Source organism: Fundulus heteroclitus, unplaced genomic scaffold (genome assembly GCF_011125445.2).
Source record: "Fundulus heteroclitus isolate FHET01 unplaced genomic scaffold, MU-UCD_Fhet_4.1 scaffold_136, whole genome shotgun sequence".
NCBI classification, from domain to species: domain Eukaryota; kingdom Metazoa; phylum Chordata; class Actinopteri; order Cyprinodontiformes; family Fundulidae; genus Fundulus; species Fundulus heteroclitus.
The window spans coordinates 113686-139378 of NW_023396548.1; the positions used below are offsets into that span (position 1 = coordinate 113686).

Sequence of the window (25693 nt, forward strand, 5' to 3'; positions counted from 1 at the left end):
TTTAGTTACTTGACACCTCTGGGAGGAAAGAACACGACAAATCTTCAGTTGTATTGTCTGACTGGAAAGAAAAATCAAATGAAATGTAAGAAAAAACTGATTTATTTTCTGATTTGTAATTCACAGAAATACAGTAATAAAAAATGTTACCTGAACAGCTCCTAGAGCCTTCTTAATGTATTCCCTTTAAATGTGAAACAATTAGTCCTCGACATTCACATTCAGTTACCAAAATAAAAGCATTAAAAAAATAAAATCAACAGGACTCAAAAACAGTGCAAAGTTAATCAGGCAGAAAAACTGAAGACTTCAGTGGACCTTCCATCATCACGTCGCACCCGTTCTCTTCATTTGTGCAAAAATAAATCAAGGTTCCAAAGCTTTTCATTGTTAAAAAAAACAAACAACATATTATTTCCCAGTTCCATCCTTACTCTGCCAACACGTTAAAGTTATCAAACTGAGCCAGCTCAAACGAGCCTGTCCCTATGGCTGCCCAGCCGTTCTTTGGTGAAGAAACCCCAGTGATCTTCCACAGCTGCCGTCCATCCAGCACTCCGAAGGCGCTTTGACCCTGCCGCAGGCGAGACAAACACAGAAACGTTCAGCCATCTGGTATCTGTTTTTCTTCAAAAAAAATCCTTCTACAGTAGGATCCTGTCACAGGTTAAAGGATTTTTCTCACCTGCACAAAGAGGGATAAGTTGTACCAATCAAACGCTCCAGTTCCTGATACGCCCTCTGCCAGCACCGTCTTTCCAGCTGTTAACCGAAGACAGAATGGAGAAAGCGTTTAAATCCCGGCCTTTGTTCTGGAGTCTCTTCTGCACTGACAAAGAACCCCACTCACCCAGATCATTGGTAACTCTGTACGATCCATTGGCAAACACCCAGAAGAAGACTCCCTTAGCGCTGCGTATCGATTGGCCCCCTTTATCCACCCTGGCCGCCACGAACACGCCGCCGCTCTTTACGTTCTCCATGAAGACGTCGCAGGAGACCATCATGTTCTGCCTGTCACACAAACATCAGCGGGTTAGTTGTTCAGCTGCACGGGTCTCCGGAGCAGCAGGGCCGATCGGGGCGGCGTCTTACCACCGATAGTCTCCGATGACGGTGACCGTTTGATCCGAGTCCGCCGCCCAGGTGACCGGCCTCTGCGTCACGACCTGTCGCATTGTGAAGGCGTGGGGTCCGGGGTCCGTCAGGTTAATGTAGTACTCGAACACGCCAGTTTGGTCGGCGAAGTTAGGGGCCTCGGAGAACGGAGGGTTTCCTGCACCGGTGCAAATATAAGCAACTTTAAACATGTCCGGAAATATCTTAAATACAGCGGTGACAAAGCTAAGGATTTATCTTTAAAATATAACAACATGCTTTTAGCTTACCTGTCTCAAATAAGACTAGATTTTAATGGTATTTCAAGCAAGTAGTTAATCTATTTTCCAACCTGGCTTTTATGCAACACTTTAATTTTTATCAAAATTTATAAAAATAAACTTTTTAATATACTGTGAAATTATTTAACTTGTTAGCACTAAATGTTATAAAAAATATAAGGTTACACTATTTGAAGGGGTGTACATAAGACTGACATTACACTGTCATAAATATGACATAACACCTGTTATGAACATAAATGACTATTTATGAATGTTTAGGACTGCTGTCATTAATTGTCATTCGGTAAATTATGACACTATTAAAGCAAAGTTTACATTGTTTAACGTGTCTTTGTTATGACAATTTAACATTAACAGAGACAAGGTTAAGTTTAGGGCTTGACTTGGGATTAGGTTAAATTTAGGGCTTGATTTGGGATTAGGTTAAATTAAGGGCTTGGTTTGGGATTAGGTTAAATTAAGGGCTTGACTTGGGGTTTTGTTAAATTAAGGGCTTGTCATAACAAAAACTTGTTAAACAATGTCAACTTTGCTTTAATAGTGTCATAATTTACCGAATGACAATTAATAACAACAGTCCTAAACATTCATAATGAGTCATTTATGACCATAACAGGTGTTATGTCATGTTTATGACAGTGTAATTTCAGTCTTATATACACCCCTTCAAATAAAGTGTTACCAAATATTATACTGAATAAAATCAATATTAAAGATTCTGAAAACAATAAGAATGATTTATTTAAAACGAAAGAAAAGCTACAGGCATTTGATATACCTCTTTAGGCAATATTTTTAAATTATTTAAAAAGAGACAAGATTGAATCAGAATTTTGCACACACTGCACGATCAACACCATTGATGACCACCTCCATGCATTCTGGCTCTGTGCACCAATACAAAACGTCTGGGAAGAAATAACCACCAAACTCTACAGATACCTTTAACACAACATCCTGTCATCCCCCCTCCATCCATTTATCAATAGACGAATCAGCAATACATAAAAATCAACTTGAATATTTCATTAAAATATATCCTACAAATGTAAACACCATTTCAATGCCAGTGAGTTGATGCCACTGTGGAAATAAACACTTTGGGTGGAAAAAGCAAAGGGGGGAAACAAACAAATTAGCAAAACATGTTTCTAGTTATAGTTTTTTTTCTGTTTATTTTATCCTACTTCCCCCAGAATATGAATGTGATTCCCGATTTACTTAAAAAAACCTAATCAGGAAATAAATTACCTACCAAACATGTACCATGACTCGCATTTCTTAAAATAAACCACTTTGTTGTGACACCGATCTGAAGCGTCCATCTTAGCCTAATGTGTTTTTACAGTTTTTTAGTTCCTCATACCATTTTGTTGCTTCATTTTTGGTTTTCATTTTGTTTATCTATTTGTTTATTTTGTAAATCATCTCAGTTTGTTACGACTTTTGTTAGTCTGTATTTTTTTAATGTATGGAAAAGGAAAATATGTACATTTTAGACATGTAACCAAATTGCTCAGCCGAGTTCTCATTAAAGAAAGCTCAACGTTTCATTAATTTCAGTAACAGGTAAAAAATACAAATGTTATCAGTAAAAACAAGTAAAAAAAAGGCAGTTTCTGACTATTGAGAAGTTTTATATAAAGGACTAATTTTATATGACTTGGCTACAATGATCCTCCAACAAAAAGTAATAAGATAAGATGGGCTTTATTGATCTCACAATGGAGACATTAACTGACGAAGAAAACAAAAAATAAGAAACAAAAAGTAAAACATGTTCCCTCTGGAAACAGCTTCATACAATATCTTAATAAATATTCCAGACATGCAAGCAAAAGATGAAGCTGTTCAGTTACAATTTAGAGCAAAACTGTACAAAAAAACCCTGAAAGGATTAAAAAAATTGCTTCTGCAATAACTCGCTCATGAAAAGCTTTCATTTCCACCTTTTAACTACATTAACTAAATATTTTCTCGTAATATTTCCTATACATTTATATTTTAATCTGCACCTAATGGCATGCCTCTATGTAGAGTTTGGGGACATTAGAATAACTTTGTTTCTGAGTGATTAGCTACTTACGGATATCAAAGTCGTCCTTGTAGGTTTTAGGGAAGCGAGCTGAAGGCGGGGGATCGGGGAAGCTTCCTTTCCGCCCCGTCCTGACGGTGGTGAGGGTATAAACTTCATCTTCAGCCAGATTCAGAGTAAACGATCCGTCTATAAGCTGCGGGGGACAGAAACGTTTCACGTCATCGACTGGTCCCAACGAGTCTTTCTTCACGGCTCGAAAAAGCTTGAGTTTCCTAACCTTCACAGGAGTCAGTTTCTCAAACAGCGAGTGCTTCTTCGCCTTGAAATCAAAGTGCGACCTCCACACCTGCAACTCTTTGATGGAGGCCTGGGAGGAAGAAAAGCGGCAGCGGGTTAAAGCAGCGGCGTCTCTCGGACGGTCACCGGACACACGAGGAATGCTCGTTAGAACTTACGAAGGACCCTTTCAGTTGAAAGGTTGCGTTCTGGGATGTGACGTTGAAAGGAGGAAGAGGAGGTCTGATGCAGACGGAGTGATCGTGAGTCTGAAGGAGAAGAAAATAAATAAAAAATTCATCATCTGGATTCATCTCATCTTCTCTCTTTCCTCTCCATCCTGAGGACCATGTTCATCGTGTGGCTGCGGGTTACTGCAAAGCTCAACAAGCAACTCACCATGGTTTCTATTACAACAGTCAGGTTTCCGTACCCGTCGGTGAGGGCCACATAACTTCCTCCCTGGGACAAATGTCCCACGGTCTGCAGGTATGTCCATCCGGGCTGAGTGAACTGGGTCGTGTGGGCTGCAAGGAAATTACACAGAAAGGTTAGAAGGTCTTCTGGGACCGAGTTTTCAGATGTTTGAAGGCCTAAATCCCTGAATGTTTTCAGGTGAAGGACGTCCGAATCTAAGAACAGCAGCACAGGACAGGATGTTTTTTTCCGAAGGAGGACTATGATATGCGTGGACACAACATGGAAGCTCCTGTAGGCCCAGAGATTGAGAATCCTGGTTAGATTTTAAAACAACCGAGTCAGGAAGATGTCCACGCAAACCCGCCGGAGGGAATGCCTCATCCATAAAACTGAATGTTAGGGTTCCTGTTAGGAATGACAGAAAACAAAGGTCTAATACAGGGGTGTCAAACATACGGCCCGCGGGCCGGATCCAGCCCGCCGAACAATTTAGTCTGGCCCTGTGGCTAAATGCATTATTAATTTTTTATTTTATTTTTTTTTCTTTCCCCAGTGTTCTGTCTGGCAATGTGGCAATAAGAATTGTTGTCTTAATGCCAAAAAGAGCTCATCAGATTTGATTTTCACAAGTGGAGCAGTACTGCTTTTGCCATAGTGCTCCACTTGATTTATGAATGTGAATAGTTTTATTATGATTCATGTGGGGAATATCTCAAATGATATGGACACTACAATGGGAAAGTAGGAGAGGAAAGGAAGAACAAGAAGAAAAAAAAACAAAAGATGAAAGAAAGAGGAGTTAAAAGGAAGAGAATGATGAAACAATTATTGAAAAAAAACATGTACTTCGGTTAATTGAAAATATGCAGTTCCTATATTGTCCACGAGGGGCGCTGTGTTTTAATTAGCAGATTAAGCTTCAGGTGTGGAAAAATTCAAACCATTTCTTAATTTTTATCTGTTTGATGTATTTTGTCATGTAGGACAGTGTTTTTAAGTTCCAAAAAATGTGAATAAATGTTTTTTCAACATTGTATAATCACTATGATCAGTTCTTATGCATAATGCACTTAAGTAAATGTTTAACTGAGTAAAAGTATTGTTGAAATTGCACATACTTTTCTTAAAAACGCTGAAGTTATTCATAATATATTGTGTAAAAGTGAAATTATTTTAATATAAAAATCAACAACAAGTCCACATTTATTAGTTCTATTTAATCTTGCAATGAGTTAACTCGTGTGGCCCTCTTGAGATCACATTAAGCTGTATGCTTAATGTGATCTCCCCTCAACCAAAGTGAGTTTGACACCCCTGGTCTAATATCTGGAACGCAGACCTGTGATCCAGATCGGAGACTCCACCACGTAATTTCCGCTCCAGGGTTCCTGAGCCGTCATCAACCCGTCTCTCCCGAACGGAAGCTCCTCGTAGTAACTGGCCACCAGGTTCCACGAGATAGTTCTGCAGGACAGAGCCCAGTTTATTAACTAAAAGATATTTAACAGGGCGGGACAGTGATCTTTAGAATTTCATTTAACTTACTGCTAGAGTGGCGCAATACGGCAAATTTACTTTTGCCTTTACGTGTGCAACATTGCACCGTTAATATGTAATATTTAGTAGATGGTAATATTTCAGGTACCACAGATTGAAAATCTGTTTGCCCATAATATATTATATGTTTTTAGGTTCACTGTCATGTATTGGTACGTCTGATACAGGAGAACACAAAATTATTATAATCTCTGAAAGATTTAGCTGGAAAATTATTTCCATTCAACCAAAAAGTTTGTTTCTGATCTGAAATGAGACAAACATCTCTCAAAAGATAACAATGTAAAAGGAGAATATATTTTGAAAAAATCTTTTGTCCATTTTTATTTCATCTTTATTGTAAATACACTAATCAAACTCCCTCTTATAATTGCTGAGCAGGTTTTTGCATGTTCTCACTGGTATTTAAAAAACTAATCTAATATCATATATAAACTCTAATAACTTACAGCAAGTCACACCAGAAACTCAAGCTGTTCACATTTCACACATCACCATGAAAATAATTGTTATAATTCTTATGATCTTCTGGTTATTATAGCATCTACAGAGCTAAACATACTAATTTATTTTTTTTAAGTTTTACTGAACACTGTAACATCTGTTCTGGAAATCTAACTTAAAGGGAGTTCATAACTCTTAGGTGGAAAACATCTGATTTTAATCTTTCAACTCAATGAGAGAGACAGCTCTTTATACAGCTGCTGCTATGAATCAGCTCGCAAGGACAACAGAATCTGCTTGATTACCATAACTAAACCTATTATAAAGGCTAGTATAATGTAATTAAGAGAGTCTGAGGAGAAAACCTGAAACTGAATGAATTTAGCCATTTGTTCATCTATTTTTTTTCACTGCCTTTTGTAAAACTTTGGAGACCGAGTTAATAAACCAGACCCCCTCGTCTCTGGAACACCATCGGGGTTTTGCGCGAGCCTCCTTACGCAGTCATCTGTCCGTTGACGTAGTTCTGATTGAGGATGCGCGCCCAGCAGCCTCCTCCCACCTCGTCGTTGAAGGTGCTGTAGTCCTCCGATGACCACAGCTTCTTTTGGGTCTTCAGGGCCTGCGGCACTGTGGTGGTTCCCGGATAATGAGCCCTGATTCAGAACAAACAAACTCAGGGTCAGCGAGATAAAAAAAAAATAAAAAAAAATGAAATAACAGGCTCAAGGGCATTTCCAGCACTTTCAGCAAACTGAAGAACTACGATAAGAGTGTCCTTGTGGCCTACCACAGATCTCTCATTCATGTAGGCATGCAGATGTGTGCCTATCGTTAGAGCGGTCTCTGATGCGCGGGAACAAACTACAGCCTACCCTATAACGTCTACGGCGCTGCTGAGCTCTGGGTCGAGCGTCAGCGACGTGGTAATGGGCTCCCACAGGTTATCGCTGGCTACGATGCGGACCGACGCCAGACCGGCCTTGTCCAGAGTGTACCTCAGCAGCTGGTGGAGTCACAGATGGAGAGCAGAGAGACGTTCACACCTCGCTCAGTTTTGAAAGATTTGCTGCTGCCATGGAAAACCCATCTGACTTCATAGGAAAAACTCAAACTGGAGGTAAATGTCAAAATGGAGGGAGGGAGGGAGGGGGGCAACTATACCTAAAACACAAGGCGAGACACGAGATTGAGTTCAGGAGAATGAGATGGGATGATTTAAATAATATTCAAGACATCCAAGTTGCGATCGTTGTACCCCTAGACGTCCAGCCATCAGGCATTATAGTCATAAATCCTTGTCTTCGCGTTGTGCCGGTGTTAGCTTTTGTTGCACCAGTGTAATCTCACACTAAAGCACTCAGTGGATAAAAATAGCATGTTAAGAAATATTTCCCTTAACAAAAATCACTAGTGGCACACCAATGGAACCCCTTACAATCAGTACAAAATAAATATGCTTTGTTCTTTTAAGTTGATTGGAGCGTCTAAGACCACGTTTGCCATTTTTCTTTAAGGGAGCAAGAATATAACATTACGCAGAGGCCCGTCTCTCCATACTGCTCTTCAAGGTGGGAAAGCCAAGTAAAGCTTTCCTGATTCATCAATCAGGAAATGGCTGCAAGAAAACAGCTCCTAGCCTAAACTCTCCACCGTTGAGTCAGAACAATGACTTCAAAGTTTAAAACAACTGAAGCTGGATGGAGACCTCCATTTATCCGGACACCATACAGTAATTAGCTCACTGTTGGGGGTCACCAAGTCTCAACCATTAGATGCTATCTGCATGCCCGACGGTTATTTGGGGAGCATGCTGGGGAAAAGCCTTTTCCGTACTACCGCCACAAACGTAAACCTATTGAATTTGCTCAACTCTGATACTAACTGGTAAGGTGTGCCTTGATCAGATGAAACCCATCCAGATGGGTCTGGTGTAAAACAAAGGATGAGTATCTGAAAAAGTGCTTCATTGCTACCGTTTAGCATGGTGGAGGTTCTGCGAAGCTGAAGGCCTAGTTGTGTTTCAGACGGTTCTGGGAACCTTGGTATTGCTAACTCTTTAAAATACCAGATTTTAGATAAATATCTGCCGACCTCTGCCAGAGGTCTGAAAAGTGGTCATCCCTGAATAAGAGGGCTAGACATATCTCTTGATTTCTCTCGATAAATGCAGCTTCTCTAGTTGAGGATCAAACTTTTTAACTTTCATAATTTATAGAACGAACCAATTGCTTTTTAGATCATGTTTTTAGTTCCAGTGTTACAGTTAAGTCTTAAAACCCAACACAACTGCAGGCCCAAAAACAAGGAAAAAAAATCCATTATGATGTACAATTGCCTTCATTTTCTTCATATTCTCTACACAGATTAACATCAAAGCTAAATTCATCAACTTCTACTTAGTCCTTTTGTAATTTCCTACTTTTAAGGCTGCTTATTTAAAAAGACCAGAAGAACTGCCGATGATTATCAGATCTGAATTTGACAGACAAACGATGGCCATACGTATTAAAAAAAGTTTTCCATGACTGCAGCAAAGACAGAATGGACTTTAAGAGCAGAAACACGCTCACACGGTCATCATGCATGAACATTCTGTCTGTGTCGGTTTCACACAGTCGAGCAGAAAAACAGCCACCGACATTCAGCTGAGGAGGTGGAGTCTCAGAAACAAAGCTCCCAAATGATATTGCAATTTTTCCTCTAAGTGCTACGATTCAGCCGAGCAGTTGAGTTCAGCTGAACGAACTCCAAACGGACGAGTCTGCGGGAGGAGCTCTGCTCTACTTACCCAATCACCTGAACTGAGTCATTAAGGTGTGGGTCGGAGATCAGAGAATTAGCGATGCTCCAGTCTCCGTCTGCGGCGACGATGCCGACGTCGGTCAGACCGACTTTGTCCAGCATGTTCCGCAGAACCTTGGTGACAAAAAAAAACGCTCTCAGAGGAACTTCACCAAGATCTCAGCTCATTGCGAGTGGCTGTTCTTCCCGTATGGGCGACTGTGGATATAGCATCGATCACACATGCATGCTCACCTTGATGTACGTGGAGTCAAAGTTCCTCTCATTCCAGATCTAAACGGGAACAAACAGGATTTAATGGCGAGCACACTTTTTGTAAAAACAAAATTCAACAGGTTCTTTCCATTTCGGTCAAGTTGTTGTGGTCCAGTCAAATTTATCCAGTTTCACCTGAGAGATCATGTGAAATGAAGGAGCGAGAAAATGGCATGATATTTCACACAGCAGTCTGATTAATTCAATGGAAATATCTCTATTAGCTTTGAAAAATCTCTTTCATAACATAAAACAAAAAAACTACTGTTTCATTTTCGCCAAACACGATTAGCTAACTTGTTATCAGTAAAGTCCTAGCATCACCACAGACAAAGTTGTGAAACACAAATCCAGCTGAAATCACTTTGTCTTTCTAATTAGAATGTAGATCAGGGGTGGGTATTGCCAAAGAAGTCACAATTCGATTCAAATCACGATTCACATGCCACGATCCGATTCTATAACGATGCATCACGATGCTTGAATTATTGCGATGTATTGCATTATTTTCATTGAACACTGTTAGAAAAAAAATACACCCATTACCAGTGGCTGACTGGCTGTGTATGATCTGGATAGTGTCTTCAATTGATACATAACTGAAAGAAACTGAATTCATACATAGCTGTATTTATTGAAACGACTTTTGGAGGTGTTGCCATGAAAACAAATATTACTATTACTGGAGTGGACACACTGACAAAAAGTGCTAAGGAGTGCTAAGTGTTATTTTAAAAACTTAAAATAACAAAATAAGGATAATCAGTGCCGTTTACATGGTCTCAGTGGTCCTTTAAGCCAATTAAGTTGTATTCCACTTGTTTTTGGTTGATGTTCGCCAACCATTCATGCAATTTTATTTATTAATTTTTTTGAATTAATAATCGATACCTGGCGTCAAGAATCGATGCAGTAGATCGCGAAAATTAGAATCGCGATGCATCGCCAGGACGATTATTTTGCTCACCCATAATGTAGATTAGTGAAAATAAGTACAGAGGAAAGGCTGGGGCAGAAGTGCTTAGATGGATACCTCCAAAGAAAAGGAAAAGGCTGCCGCCATCATCACTCTGCAGGGAACGGCAGCAAAGACCACTGCAGAAGCAAGTTTTCTATATAATCAAGAACTTTAAGATGAGACAGTCAGATATTGTGAAGAAGGCTACAAGACATCCACAAGTTTCCATTAAGATCCACAACTATCTCCTCCTGATGACAGTGGTGCAGAATGAGAATAACCACCAGTGCAGAGCTTGCTAGATACTGGCAGCATGTGGGTGTGAGCGTATCCCTATGCACGGTTAGGGGAAGTTATTTGGCCTAAGGGACAGGAAAGATTACTGCTAAGGATAAAAACTCGATCTGTGAATTTTATGAAAAAATAAAAAAGACCATTGTGGACATTGACTCCATAGAAACCTGATCAATTTGCTCATACATACACTTTTCAGTCCTACATTGAGATGGCTAAAACATCATCCAGATAACCTTTAGGGACAACTGGATATCCATGTGAGCAGTGATAAGAAGGAATAGTCACCCCAATATACTGAATGTCCAAGTCGTGGTACGTCTTGGCTCCCAGGATCCAGTTCACCACGTAGGCTGCGGTGACATCCGGGAAGTCATAGGGCCAGTTCTTCCCTCGGCCGACCCAGCCAGGGAACGCCCAGGGCAAAGCTGCACCAACGGACAGAGTTTAACCACGTGTTAACACCCTCATATTCAGATCATAAATTCATCTCTTTCAGATCACATGTTGGTGCAGATGACTTCCCCCACCTATGAGCGTTATGTTCGGGTTCCTCTTCTTGGCCTCCTTCATCAGCCACCACTCGTAGCCCCGGAAGTAGTTCTCGTCGTTCTCATAGTGCATGTGCGATGGCTCCGTTCCGTCTATTGAAAGCCACCATAGGAAAAAAAAAAAAAAAAAAAAAAAAATCACATGTCACGGTAACTTTTTGAGCAAATTTGAAACCACGTGTAAAACATGTGCTGATGTTAAGCAAGTCACCTGTAGTCTGAGCATCTCCTCCGATCTCCACCTTCAGAATGTGTAAAGATGCTCCGAAGTTCGGCTGTAGGAAGAAAACACAACAGCCACTATAACCAAACATCAAGATTTTTACAGTATTTACTTCACTTGACCTCTTTCAGAAAAGATGAAAGCTTTATCAGAAGCCAGTTAGAGTAAAAACTCAATTTTACCTCTAACAAGCTGATCCATAAACAGCTTTCAAGTGAAAACCTGGCATCTCAGGAATGAGGAAACTAAACAAGTGATGACATTTGAGACCTAGAGTAGTTATCTATCCAGCGTTGTTTCTGCAACCCCTCATTGTTTCTCTGTAAAACCTTCAAGAAGCACAGGTTTCTTTCACTGGATTGCTTAGCAACATATCAGTGAGGAAAATCCGGTCTCATCAAATATTGACCAAACCTGGTAAAGCCAAGTCAAAACCCTTAAAATAAATCTGTATATTATGGAAGTACTGAAATCTCACACAGAAAGAACCAGAAAAACCCAAACTACAATCTGAGTATATTGATTATGGAAAAAACATTAATATTTGTTTATGAGAACAAAATCAATGGAGCCACAATTAGTATTCTAAATTTACTTATAACATTCTATTACCTTATTTTTTACTTATTAAATATTTTATAAAGTGATCCATTACTCCCCGTCTCCCTGTGGAAGATAGGAAAGACAAGAGAACATCCTATGCAAGAGAGGCACATATGTGCAGTTTTTCATAAGTCAGGGGATGTTTACAAGAAAACAAGATTAATCTATATTTGTTCATAAGTATAGCCAGTGCAATGATCAAAAAGATCAAAAAAGAAAATGTGACAGTTCTAGGCGAAGACCCAAATTTACCTCACACCACTGCACACAGGAAGAGGGCTCACTCTTTTTCTTTCCAAATGTAATTAGTTCTGTGCAGCAACAAGGTGGTTAACTTTATGCAACAGCTCCCAGGTCAAAGAGGCATAAGCCGGGACGTGGGGCACCTAATCACCCCATCCAGTCCCGCTGCCACCAGAACCCAGTCCCTGCACACCACAGCCACCCGACGGGCACCCATACAAAACTACACCAGCCTCCACTCAGTGGGCGGGGCTCACTTTTTGAGAACTGCAGCAAAGACTGGCATCTTCGGTCCACCAAGCCTCCGTAGCAACCATTAGACATATTGTCAGATATCACATGAAGCTGCAAGTTGCTGGAGCTGTTGAAAGCAGATACTGGGAAAATAACAAATGGCATACACAAACAGTCATCTCAGGGCAGCATGTGCATGTGGATAAACCTTGAAGTCTATGCCATGTCAGAGTTTGACATAAGTGTACCGCTCTTACAGGGGCGTGTCCTTGCTGATCTATAAGAAGCTGATGCAACCCTTTTTTCGAGGCTCTTTCTCGTTCCTTTTCCCCATGACAGTATTGTAAGAGCCTCAGCTGAATATCTGTTAACCGCTTCTCTGGCTTGTTTAGATTAAAAGTGCTAAGCAAGACATGTTATTATTAAGTGGTCATTGCTCGAGGGGAAAAAAAAGCCAGCGTCCGCCAAGGCGCTAAACCGCTGACAACCTGCGGTAGCTTCAACGATAATTATGTCATCTTGTTGTTTGGGAGGGATGGCAACGCACACATAAAAATGTGGAGTATGCTAAACAGTACTTGGATTTTAACTGGAAGAGTGTGCTTTGGTCAAATGAGACTTGCTTCTGCCAGAAAACTAAAAATGTGTCATCACCGGGTCTTTCAGCGGGATAATGATCAAGAACATATGGCCAAAACAACACAAAAATTGTTCACCGGGTACAACTCAGTAGGTTCCTGTGGCCATTTTAGTACCTAATTTCTTGGCAAAAAAAAAAAGGTGAGCTGAAGAGGAACAAAAAGGATAGGAGAGAAGCAAAAAAAAAAAAAAAAGATGAAAAAAAGGAGTGGTTCAAAATCTCTGCAGATGCAGAAACTTTGGGAAATGTTAAGGGACATATTTTGTTCTACGAAATAGATGTACCTAAATTAAAAAGTTTGGATTGTTCGTTTTTTTTTTTTTTAGGAAAATATTATTCTACTGCAAAAAGGTTTACAATTTTTTGAAGGATTTGTACACATCTTTACAAGAGTGCCAATTAGTGCGGAGGCTGCCGTATGAGTAAAGAAGGTTGATGGTTGCTCCAACATGAAAACAGCTTCTGAAAAAGGCTGACTGGAAATTGGATCAAATTCCAAATGCAAGCACAGTAATAACACCGTGAAGGATCAGATTTGTCAAAGCTGGACCTCAGCATTACTGAAGCAGGACATGATCATCCTGACAGCCATACTTGCATAGGTTCTTCTGTTTTACCCTTATAAACTCTACTGAGGTTAGTTTCACTTCATTATATACTTTTTAAAAGTATATAACTCAAACTGTGTTTTTTTTTTTTTTAACAAAAGACCTGACTGGAGCTGAAGGGGGAACATATTTTCAGCCTGAAGCAGAATCTACTCTTCAGTGCATATACACAGGATTTATTACTTTGTTTCCCTTAGTTTATGACGATCGCTCAGCTGATCAGTCCTGCACCCAGGCCTGAGTCTCACCTTAAACAGGTAGTCCAGGATCTGGCTCCGGTACGGCTCAGCATAGTTTACCAGTAACCGGGACGTGGCCTGAAAAAACAAGAAAATACACACAAATGGAGAGCCTCAAGCAGCCGAACGGGTCGAGTCTAAACAGTCCAGGAAGCTGCAGATAAAGACTGAACTCACCCCTCCGCCGCTCAAACCCCCGATCCCGTCAAACACTCTGCCCAGACCGCCCTCATCGGTCAGCGGGTACGTCTGCCCGGACAGAGAGCGCACAGGGAGGGGGAGGAGGAGGCACACTGCGGACGCAAACACCCACAACAACCGGCTATCCATGCTGTCCGCCCGGACACGACCGTGCACCGGGCACTGCCAGCTCTGATATGCGCGCTTCCGCGTCCCGAGTCACGTGACTGCTACCGGTCACGTGCTGGGTCGAAGCAGATGACTCGCACGTGATATTTAGACTTAGATAAACTTTATTGTCATTTTGTATGCACATCGTTGCATACAGCTTACGACAATGTAATAATATTGCAATTGAAATAAAATAACATTACTATATAAAGTTACTTTATTCTGAAATAGTGCAATCTACTGTGATTTCTTAGAGTGATTTCTAGAGTGGTTCTTTTCGAGCTGTATGCAAACGAAATTTCGTTCTGTACGTACTTTGTGCATACAAAATGACAATAAAGATATCTATCTATCTATCTATCTATCTATCTATCTATCTATCTATCTATCTATCTATCTATCTATCTATCTATCTATCTATCTATCTATCTATCTATCTACTGCAATTCACTGAAATTTTCAAGCTGTATGCATACGAAATTTCGTTCTGTACTCACTCTGTGCATACAAAATGACAAATAAAGTTGTCTAAGTCTACAGTGCAGCAGAGATAAGAATGTAGCAGTGCAGGTAAAAAGCATTTTCTTTTAAGTGTGCAGAAGAATGTTCAACCATTCTTTATTCATGTCTTTATTTGTTTTCAAATAAAAAAAAGACTAGAGGAAAGATCCAACGTAAAAATATGAAGGTCAAAATATTATATAATTTATATTATACATTAAATTATATCATATAAATTATAATATTATCTATATATTTTTTTGTCTTCATATTTTTTTCAGGTGGGTTGTGCGATAAAACAGCATCTGCGAGAATGAAAGGAAAGGTGTACCACAAGAGTGTGGTGAAATCAGAGATGGAGACAGAGGCACTGAGGAAGAGACAGGGGACACAGCTGGAGGCAGCAGAGATGAAGGTTCTTCTTTGAAGTAATGACATCAGATAGGATCAGGAATAAGTACATCGAGGGACATTTCACCTTATTAGAGATAAAGATAGAGAGTGCTGATTGAGATGGTGTGGACTCGCACTGAGGAGGGATAGAGAGTGCAGAAGGACAGTGAGAGTGCTTGAACTGCCAGGCAGTTGAAAATCAGCTCAAGTGTTTGCATCCAATCAATAAAAACTTTCTTTGATATTTGGAAAACAACTTTTATTTAATTTGATAGCATCTGTAATATAATGCTGAGTCTGATTGTTCTTCATAATTCACGGTAAAGAAAACAAATATACAGACATATGGTGTACTGATACACAAAAACTCAAAATTGTCACATTTATAAAATAAAAGTTGTTGTAAGTGATGTTGGTTCACATCAAGTTGAAATTTAAAGTTAATATTTTCAAAGTTATTTATTGGTTATACCTTGAAAAAAACATACTGTGGTCAAAAATGTAGTCTCCTGTTGAAGACAGACAGCAGGACAAACTAAGAAACTAAGCCTGGATGTTCTTTATCCAGATTTTATCCTGTTAAACATTGTTAAGCAACATCAGATACTGTTACATCAGAGCATATGATCAAAGCTTATGATGTATAAACTGAAAACTCAAAAGGCAATCTTGAATGCATTTCTGTACCTGTCCAACCTCCTGCAGGAGGAAAGCTCACCTCATAAACCAACCAGTCTGCCTTAAACACTGGTTATCTCAGTATTTATATATTGTTGCTTATTGCATTTCTTTGTGACTGATGGCAGAAAAAAAAGATAACCATCAAGCAAATACATATAGAGGACATTGAGTCAAACAGGTGGATTTAAATATTTTAACACCAATCACCCACAGAGACTGCTTGGTTTCTTGCCTCCTTATTGCTGCATAACCTTGAACACTATAGTGCATATTTTGAAATTGATATATAATAATAAAAAAACATGGGATGTATTAAAAAGTTTAATATACTATATCTTAATGGAAATAATAATACACTTTTATGGGCGGCAGCATATCTGCTCAAACTGCAAAAAAAGGAGATAATAATTTAATTGCACTTTAAATTAAAAATGTATTAATGTAGTTAATGTTTGTATCCATTTTTTGGTCATTCGTTTTATCAATATTTTGGACAGCATTGTTTTGGTTCAAGTCTTTTGTCCATATTTATTTTTTTGGATTAGTGTATCTAAATGTTTTTATCTGTTTTTGTCTTGGATGGGAGTGGTGGCCTAGTGGTTAGAGCACAGAGCTTCAGTCCCAGAGGTTCTGAGTTCAACTCCCACAAGCTGCCATTCTGGGTCCCTGAGCAAGACCCTTAACCCCCAGGTGCTGCACAGTGGCAGTCCACTGCTCCCCAAGGGGATGGGTTAAGATGCAGAAGTGAACTTCTCCATTGTGAGAACAATAAAGTTCAAATTGTATTTATTTTTTTACTTTTACTATTTTTTTTTTCTATTTTGGCCACATCTTTATTTAATAAATCATGAGGGGGTCCTTGTCAGTTTTTATGTAACTCAACTGTTGGAACAAGGTCAGTTATTTTTCCCAGGGAGCAAAATTAATAATATCTATCTATCTATCTATCTATCTATCTATCTATCTATCTATCTATCTATCTATCTATCTATCTATCTATCTATCTATCTATATATATATATATATATATATATATATATATATATATATATATATATATATATATATATATATATATATATATATATCAATGTTATTCCATACTGTATTAAACTACAATTGTCATTTTGAAATTAATATTAAATAGCTAAGCTGTGGTGGATATTTTACTTGTTTATATACTTGTTGCTTTTCTCAGACTTTTTTATTTATCTTATTTTATTAAGTTTTATTTATGGTTACCATAGTTGTCTTATGTGGTCCCCACCTCTGTTACTCTGTTTTCGCTGCAGGGTTCTAAACATTTCTAATGTTCATCTCCAGATCAGAATTTTTATAACCTGTTTCAGTTTGACCTCTACTCTAAAATCATGATCCCGTCAGTGTTCCCACTTTAATTTTTTTTGTCAGTCTCATCCTATTGAATCGAATTGCACAACCTTTTATATGTTAAAAGAAATAATTGATATTAATTATTTTTTTCAACAAAACCAAAAAGTGCAAAACAATAAAATGAAACTAGGAACGTTTCGCCACGTCACTTCAGAGATACCGAAGCCGCCTCCACACAGCCCTGTCGGACGGTCCAGTTTCTCACTGCACTCTGCATTTGTCGGCTTTCTTCGTTCGGCCCATTGCCTTCATCTCCTGCTCCAGCTCCGTCTCCAACGTGTTCCTTCTCTGCACCTCCTCTTTCTTCAGCGCCTTCAAAGTTCTCCGTTCCCTCTTCTTCGAGGCTCTTTTTGCTCTCTTTAAAAGCTTTTTGGTGTAGTGTCTACCACCGTTCTCCTGAATCATACCATCTATTTTCTCTAGCAGCTGCCGGACTTGTTCCTCATTTTGCACTTCGTTGTTGAAGACGTGATACCTGTTGGAGAAAGCCATGACAAACTCTTCCAGGGCTGAACTCTTTGAGATAAACTGCTCGATAGTCTGTTTCTTCAGTCTGTCTCCGTGTGTGAACAGCAGTAAGGAAAATCGGGCAGCCTCGGAACCAAACATGTTCATGACAGCCTTCATGGTGTCTTCCTCCTCCTTGGTGAACCTTCCTAGCTTCAGGACAACCAGAAAGACGTGAGGACCCGGAGCACTCATGGAGAGGCATGTTTCAATCTTCTTTGCAACGTTCTTCTCATGGAAGTTGGTGTCAAACAGGCCCGGCGTGTCAACTACTCTAACATTCCGGCCTAACACTTCCCCGTCGATGCACTTACAATCCAGAGTCCAGGAAGTTGGACACGCCTGTGACTGGAACACATTTTTTCCAAGGATGGTGTTCCCTGAGGCGCTCTTCCCTCCTCCGGTCTTTCCCAGCATAACAATCCGGAGTGTGTCATCACTGCTCTTCTTCTTCTTCTTCTTCTTAGATCCTGCAGACAAATACAGCAACAGCTTTGGTTTCTTGTTGCTAATGGTTCTGTATGACGGCCTAAATTCAAACACAGCAGAGTAGAGTAGTAGTAGAGTAGACGTCAGACATTCTCATGGGGGAGTCGAGCTAATCTACGATCCAACTGGGCCAAATGTCAGCTGTCAGAACAATCTAAAACTTAGTTCCAGCAGGTACTATTGAATGAACATTTAAACTGCTTCACTTTTGCATCATTCATTATTTACAAAGATCTCTAGCATTAGCATTCTTGCCTGAGTCTCCAAGCTGTGTTCACTTTGAGCGCTGTGACCGGAGGGGACAATTAAGGTAAAGAAATTGAACTAGTCATTTGACAATGTGTGACAACATGAGCACAAAGTGATGCAAATACCCCTTATCAAACTTTTATTTCTACATTACCATGTATTAGTTGAAGTGAAATTACAATAAAAGCACAGAAAGTCACCAACAACTGATGTCTGAACAATAAATGCTGCTAACACGATTTCAAAAAGAGAGCAAAAGTTTATATTAGTTTACAGAGGAAAAGATAATCATAACTAATTTTTGAAGCAGTTCTCTTTTTGTGTTTAAAGGTGTCGAAACATGCATGAGATTTGCAGGAAGCTGCAAATCAGGATCATGGTGGAAAAACTAACAAATTTGTTGTCATAATCCTTGGGTGCCTGTACAAATTGTCAGTTATCCCGGTCATGGCTCCAGCATGTAGGCTTAAAGCTCGAGTGGCTCAAATGTGAAAAAGACTCCTGGACAGATGTCAAAACCTTTTCAGGAAATTTCTGAGCGAAAGTTTGGTTTGGTTTTGATTTTGGTTACTTTTCCTTCAGGATTTGTTTATTAGTTCTTACTTTTGTGGACTCTTTGCGTATTCTGGTTACTTTCTTAGTTATTTGGTTAGTTTTCCTCTAGTGCTCCTTCCTGTCAGCCCCTGCTCAGTATTCTCTCAAGGCTGAGTGCTAAAACTACTTCTCTTTTTAAAAGGTTTTCCACCGCTTCAAGTCTTTGATTGCATGAATGCATCTTATTTTTCCTGAAATCTTGAAAACATTTACATGCAGTTGTATTTAAATTGCTTGCACTAGATTAAATGGGATACCCAAAAAGTGTTACCCAAACTATATGATGTAAAAAGTAATGTAACAAAACCCAGATGGAATGCATTTAACGCTTGAAGAGAATCATAAAAAAAAAAAAAAAAAAAAACATAAAAAAATCTCAGCATTCTGACATTTAAGACATTGTATATTTCTGGTAATATAACTGACCTGACAGAGTAATAAATTGTCAGATTTGTTATTAGACAATGAATAATAAAATGCTTATGTGTGTAAAAATCTGGTGTCAGCCGTAGACAAAGTAACAATGGGTTTAGACTTAGACAACTTTCTTGTCATTTTGTATGTACAGAGTGCATGCAGAAGGAAATTTAATTTAGTCAACAGTCCATCCACCAGTCACCATCAGAATAGAAATACCCATTAAATCCAATGTCCAGTAGCTTAAATGCTGAAACCAGAACTTGAACTGTCAAAACCAACGTCAAATATATAAATATATAAATGCTGTGTGGTTTTACAGTCTAAAAAAAATATTAAGAAGGCTCCTATTTTCATGTATTTCTTCTTTATTGTTAGTTTTGCAAAATGTCAACATTTTACCGTTTACAGAACCTATAGAGAGAAAACTCGTTTTAAATTCATGACAATCAAATCAGATTGAAATAGATTTGCATAACAAAACTCCCAACCCGAGAAAAAAAAAAAAAACAATTCACGCAGGGATGTTTAGGTTTGGTAAACTGAGATTTGATATTAAGTTCCTGGCCAAACAATAAAGGTTGTGACTGGATTTCAGAGCCAGGCATCTTGATTGTTTGCTGCCCCTGCTCACAGTTTTCCCCAGTATTAGACAGCTAGGAAACTCTATTGGCCAAATTGTTGAGCTCAACAGTCTTTCAGACAAGTAAAAAACAAAGTTATACTTATAGCTTTTCCTTTCAGGAATACACAAGAATGAAACATTTAATTGGACAGATGTATTTTTGCGCCACTAATCATGATTGTTTGATGATTCCATCGATAGAAAATGACATCTGACAGTAAGGAAGCTGTTTAAGATTTACCATCGAACCACGTTTCGATTGGTCAGGGACCGACTGAAAACTGAATAGTCCCTTCTTTGTGTCACTGCACATGACAGTTTTTGTCAACTTTTATCGCTAAAGTTCCAACAGCTGCTCCAATTGCAGCTCCAGCGGCAATCCCGACTGCCACTCCGATTGGACCGCCAAACACGCCCAGCACGCCTCCGATGGCAGCGCCGCAGGTCGTGGCCACGGCAATGGTCGGTGCGGCGAGGAATGCGTTTGACTTCTCCGCTTTGGCGCGGGCATCCTGCTGGTAAAGCATGATCAGCTTGGTCTCCTCTGTGCGGTAAACATTTGCATCGTATTTAGCCCTGAGTCGCCCCAGTTCCTTCCTCTTCTGTTCTTCCATTTCCTTCAGGATTCGCTGCTTTTCCTCCTCAATGGCGGCTTCTGCTTTTTCAAACATTTCGTTGGTGTAGTACCCTCCCCCATTGGCCCTAACCATGTCGTTAATCTTATCCATGAGCAAGTAGGTTTGCTTTGGATCTTTGACCTCATTGTTGAAGACGTGGTATCTGTTGTGACACTTTTCGATGAGGGCCTTCAGGTCTTTGCCCTCTGAAATAAAGTTTTCGATGCTCTGATCCTTCAGCTGGTCTCCATGAGTAAACAGCACCATGGTGTACCTCTGAGCCTCTTCTCCGAAGGTGGCCTGGATCATCTCGACTGTATCCTTCTCCTCCTGCGTAAACCTGCTCAACTCGAGGACCACCAGGAAGGCGTGAGGACCCGGAGCGCTCAGAGAGATGCACATCTTGATCTTCTTCAGCACGTCTTCTTGGGTAAAGTTTGTGTCAAACAATCCCGGAGTGTCAATAACGGCCACGTTGTAACCATTAATGACCCCTCTGGCTTTGTGGCATTCTGCCGTAAGAGAAGATGGAGACAGGTCTGATTCAAAAGCCTCCCTCCCCAGGATGGTGTTTCCTGCGGCACTCTTCCCAACTCCAGTCTTCCCGACCAGAATAAGTCTCCTCTCGCTTGGATCTATGCCGCTCATGAACCCTGTTGGACAGAAATATACCACTCGTCATACAGTGCTGCACTGCTGGCGGCACTGTGCACACACCAGAAGGAAACTGATCTCCATTTAGATAAAAGTCCACCAGGATAAGATCAGTAATAACATGCTTTAACTGAGAACAGTTAGAAAATAAAGTGGCCTCTGTTTTACGCTGATGATGCCACATTCCTGTCCTCCGACAGCTTCAGGAACGTTTAAGTCTTATAGTTCAAACAGCCTCAAATCTCTCCTCTTGGTGCCCGGTTTAAATGTAATAGGAACCATTTAAACTTGATTATTTTAGAGGTCTGGTGTTTCATTTTGAAATATCTGGAGAGAACCAACCAGATTGTAGCCCTAAAAGGTTTGTCTCTGGATTTTACATCTATAGCACTCACTTATTTTATTCCAAAAAGAGTGAAAAACAAAACATGACCTGGATGACTGAGAATCTTCACCAGCACTTATTTTATTGTATTGAAATTCTTAGATTACATGCCTTCTTTCATTTAACAAAGCTACAATGTTTACACCTGTTTTGCTTGACTGGATATATCCCTAAAAGTTGTGCAGATCAGGGGCAGGTCGCTTTAGGTTTGAGGATTGAGCGCCATTTTTCAGTTGTTGTTTTTTTAAATTAGGACAATAAGAATGATCTAGCCCGCAATTTATAAAACATTGCATAGAATCTATATTAAAAGTGTATGTATGCCAAAAAAACTAAAATGGTGTATGTCAACAAAAGAAAAAAAAATCAGATTTAGTTAACCAGGCACATGCAATTTTCCTTTATAGATCCAAACTGTACTTGAATGTTTGCATACCAGGTTCTGCCTCATGTTCTGCCCTTTAAACGCCCACATTCAGCCATGAACGGTTCAATTCAAAGCACCTCATGAATGTTCATGTGTATTTAAATAAGTCAGCTGACCATTGTTATTTCATGGTTAACAATGGCAACCATGGAGAAACAGCAAAGCATTTGTGAAAAACTTTCACAGAAAGGCGTTTGTCAAATGTGTAAATCGGATGTTTGGAGAACACGTTAGGAGCCAGCACCTGGGTGGTTATGGCAGTATTTAATGCTCTTTAAACCAGAAAATTAGCCAATCATCATTGGCCAGGAAATCTTTATACTCTAAAACTACCTTTCTTTTCAAATTCTCTCATTTACAAGGCCTTCAAGCAGTGCCCATGCATCCACAGTGCAGCACGAGTGCATGTGACTGTTTACAGCTCTTAAAGTAATTACCTCACACCTTAGTCACAATTTATCTGTTGATCTGTGGTGAAATGTCACGCTGGTGATCATCAGAGAGAGGAATGTGATGGTGGAAAACCCCAATGAAATGTTGTGGACTTTCATTTAAGATTTAAGATGGCTTTTGGACATTTCTTTATATAGTTGAAAGATACTTATGTACAGTCAAGTCACCAGCACAAACACAAATAATACTGGGGTTTTAAATGCTTATGATAAAGTCAATCTATGATTAAAGTCTGATATGAAGTGAAATAGAAAATCTGACAGGAATCATTATGCAGGTTTGCTGCAATTCACCACTTGTCTGTCATCAGTTTTCACTGTCACCAAATGAGCGTAAGCATGGTTCAGAGTTACCGTGAGTTTTTTTTTTTTTTTATAGATCTTTGTGATCTATAAAAAAACAGATCTCTGTGATCTTTTTATAGATCACAACATTTGTGTGGAATGTGATATATGCAAGTTTCAGGCCCCATTTTTGTGCATACGGAAGCTTTTTAAGCGAGACCCCAGGTCTTCACCAGGATAGACTTGCCATTTTCCTGTGTGATTTTAATCAGTCTCTCAGTCCAACGTTACCCCAGTTCATTTGTGATCAGGACATTAATAGGACATCTCTCTGAAGGTCCCAGCACAGCATTACAAGCAGGTTGAGCTCAAGGCAAAACCTTCATTCTTTTATGTTTGAGCCATTCAGTGATGGACTTGCTGCATTCATCCTTCTTGTAGAACAATGGACAGTAACAGTTACGTCTTGAAGGTATTTCATGATGTCTTTCCATGTTTTGCTTCAGGTCAAAAATCTGATCTGATACTGGCGCTTATGCTGATGGTGAAGTAATAGATTTGATTCTTAGGACACGGTTGCTACTTTTCCTCTTAAAGCCTATGAAAGTGGGGAAGTTCAACTTTTCCATGTTGGCTTCGTCTTCACTGATTAAACCATAACACTATTAATGTGTAGCGTATTTTTGTGCACTTGAGGTTTGATAAAAATAATTGTAGAACCTGCTATGCTTTTACGGCGCTGTGGAAAAAGTATGTGCGACTTCACAGATTTATTCTGCTTTTTGCTTTAAAAACTCATTGTATTTGTATGGTCTGTATTTTTGTATGGTTCTATGGTTATTGTATTATCTGCGAGAGGAAATTGTTTTTTATGACGCTGGATGTCCTGACAGATGAAAAAAAAAAGACTTCTTTCTGTGTTTTCTGTAAATTATCTGTCCCAACATTTTCAATAGTTTGTGACTCCAGACTAACCTAAAGTGAAAATCATACTGCAAATGGTTTAACATATTTTAAAATTGATAAATGATTTCTCCCTTTAATATTCAATTAGAGATTCTTTCAGCTGTTCAGTTCATTTTACAACAAATTAATGGCTTTAATGTTCTGTCTGAACCCTTGTCTTTTTATCATTAGTATTGATCATCAATATCCTAACATCTGTGTCATTGTGTTCATCTGTTGCCATCAACAACTGCTCTGTCATGCTTAGATAATCTTATTTTGAAAGAGACGAAAACTAGAGTGAGTGATCTTCTAAAACTATGTGGGGCATCTGAACGATAAACAGACCTCACTGTCCTTTCAGATAGCTTCAGAACTACTGACAGGCTCACCTATTTTGCCCCCACTTTGCTTAAAAACCTTTGAGCTTAAAGATTAGAAACAAGATTCTGCATAAAAGACAGAGCTCCTTCGGTTCATGCTTCTTCAGCAAAAAAACAGAAAACTGTTTGGAGTTTCAAACCCAACCTTTATCTTTGAGACTAAAGTCTCCACTTCCAAAAGTTCAGTCAGACAGCAGACTAATCATCTTAGACTATTTTAGACAGTAGACTAATCAGACACCTTTCAGGTCAAGAAAGAGGTCAGCAGATGATCTGCATGTAAACCTGCAGCGGTCAGTTTTGGCAGAAAACAACATATCAGACATAAACAATACATAGATTTAAAGATTTTCCCCAAAAATCATCCAGACTGATTTTTATCAGATATCCCAACAACATCTTGCGAGCTGAAAAGCTGAAAGTACTGCTGAGATAAACACATTTGAACAATACCAGAGCACACATTCTGAGTCTAAAATTTCAGCCAGACCTCCTAAAAACAAGGTAAGACAGGAAAACGCTTCTGTGTATTTTGACCGGATCTTACCTGCGTAGTTTACTGCAGACATGTTGAAAAGTCCCAGCTGTTAACCACGGCTGCTCGTGTTTCGATTAGTCTGTCTTCCTGGCACCTGAGTTATTTTAGTCGCCTCCGATGGGCGTTCCCTCTGTCTTTTCTACACCTTGGAAATGCATGACAAGGAAGTTAAACAAGGCAAAAAAAACAAAACAAAAAAAAAACAATCAAAAAACAAAACACTAACTCAATTTCAATCAAATTTAAACCTTAATTTAAAACCTAAAACCTGGTGGCTTATGTTTGACTCATGTCGGTTCAAATTAAATATAAACTGAGAAAAAAAATCGGCTTTCAAACCAAAACTGGATCAGTTGGTTTTAACCCTAACCCTATGAATACCCATTACCCATTCCTCTCTGTGTCCTTAACACAACATGAAAATCAGGTTGGAGGAGGTTTTTGTGAGACTTTCTGCAAAACAAACAGAAAGTCTCACATTCACGCAAAGGGAGGCCGTGGGTTTGCAAAACGCTAATTCTTGCACAGCTCTCTTATGAACCTTCTGCAACATCTCAGTCATGCTTAGGTCTGGACTATGGTTAAACCATTGCAACACCATGATTATTTGTTTCTTTGGCTATTTGGTTTAGGGATGGGGTCAGGATTTGCTGGTCTGTTTGGAATCATTGCCCTGACGATCAACCAGTTTGTTTCAATATGACACCATCACGCTCTGACATGGCTTTTTCCACTTTGCTCTTGGCTCTTATCAGGAATCTGATTAGACCAGCTACAGAAAACATGCAGTGAGACCTGTTTCTCTTGTCTTTAGTTTCTCCTCTGTGCTGGAGCCTGTTGTCTTAAACACTGAACTGTTCCCCTAATGTTGGTCGAATCACACCAACAAAACTAAAAATGGGAGCAGTCACTAATGTGCAATAGCTCTACTTTCTCTATGAATGATACCCTGGATATAAAGAGCTGAAACTACTCAGTTTAGAGCCTTCCACCTCAGCTGCGACATTGGTGCAATAC

General features: G+C 39.4%; 2 protein-coding genes across 4 annotated transcripts; both read right to left on the reverse strand.

Annotated features, from left to right (window-relative positions):
- Window positions 1-81: 81 nt before the first annotated feature.
- Window positions 82-14191, reverse strand: galcb (galactosylceramidase b). 2 transcript variants are annotated; one of them, XM_012852852.3, is made up of 17 exons: window positions 13969-14191; window positions 13801-13869; window positions 11213-11276; window positions 10981-11094; window positions 10739-10878; window positions 9178-9216; window positions 7014-7144; window positions 6639-6794; window positions 5477-5601; window positions 4117-4244; window positions 3897-3986; window positions 3719-3808; window positions 3490-3634; window positions 1096-1276; window positions 851-1014; window positions 686-762; window positions 82-574 (listed from the first exon to the last, which is right to left on the reverse strand). In XM_012852852.3, exons 1-17 carry the CDS (start codon window positions 14119-14121, stop codon window positions 431-433), a joined length of 2010 nt encoding a protein of 669 aa, XP_012708306.3. In that variant the 5' UTR covers window positions 14122-14191; the 3' UTR covers window positions 82-430. The 2 variants fall into 2 exon arrangements, with proteins under 2 accessions (XP_012708306.3, XP_012708310.3); XM_012852856.3 differs by lacking the exon at window positions 7014-7144 and adding an exon at window positions 8930-9057.
- Window positions 14192-16811: 2620 nt separating this feature from the next.
- Window positions 16812-24811, reverse strand: LOC105917917 (GTPase IMAP family member 9). 2 transcript variants are annotated; one of them, XM_012852873.3, is made up of 2 exons: window positions 24686-24811; window positions 16812-18086 (listed from the first exon to the last, which is right to left on the reverse strand). In XM_012852873.3, the coding sequence occupies exons 1-2, from the start codon at window positions 24705-24707 to the stop codon at window positions 17311-17313; spliced, it is 798 nt and encodes a 265-aa protein (XP_012708327.2). In that variant the 5' UTR covers window positions 24708-24811; the 3' UTR covers window positions 16812-17310. The 2 variants fall into 2 exon arrangements, with proteins under 2 accessions (XP_012708327.2, XP_012708321.2); XM_012852867.3 differs by lacking the exon at window positions 16812-18086 and adding an exon at window positions 19593-21260.
- Between the last annotated feature and the right edge of the window lie 882 nt (window positions 24812-25693).

What these genes read in the sequence shown, in the direction of transcription:
- LOC105917917 (XM_012852867.3), bottom strand. Translation starts at nt 24,707, where the DNA reads ATGTCTGCAGTAAACTACGCAG. An exon ending in GTCTGCAGTAAACTACGCAG is followed by an intron (nt 21,261 to 24,685) that starts GTAAGATCCGGT and finishes TCTGTCCAACAG; the next exon opens with GGTTCATGAGCGGCATAGAT.
- galcb (XM_012852852.3), bottom strand. Translation starts at nt 14,121, where the DNA reads ATGGATAGCCGGTTGTTGTGGGTGTTTGCGTCCGCAGTGTGCCTCCTC. An exon ending in TTGACTCCACGTACATCAAG is followed by an intron (nt 7,145 to 9,177) that starts GTGAGCATGCAT and finishes TGACTCCACCAG; the next exon opens with CTGCTGAGGTACACTCTGGA. An exon ending in CAGAGTTACCAATGATCTGG is followed by an intron (nt 763 to 850) that starts GTGAGTGGGGTT and finishes TTCGGTTAACAG; the next exon opens with CTGGAAAGACGGTGCTGGCA.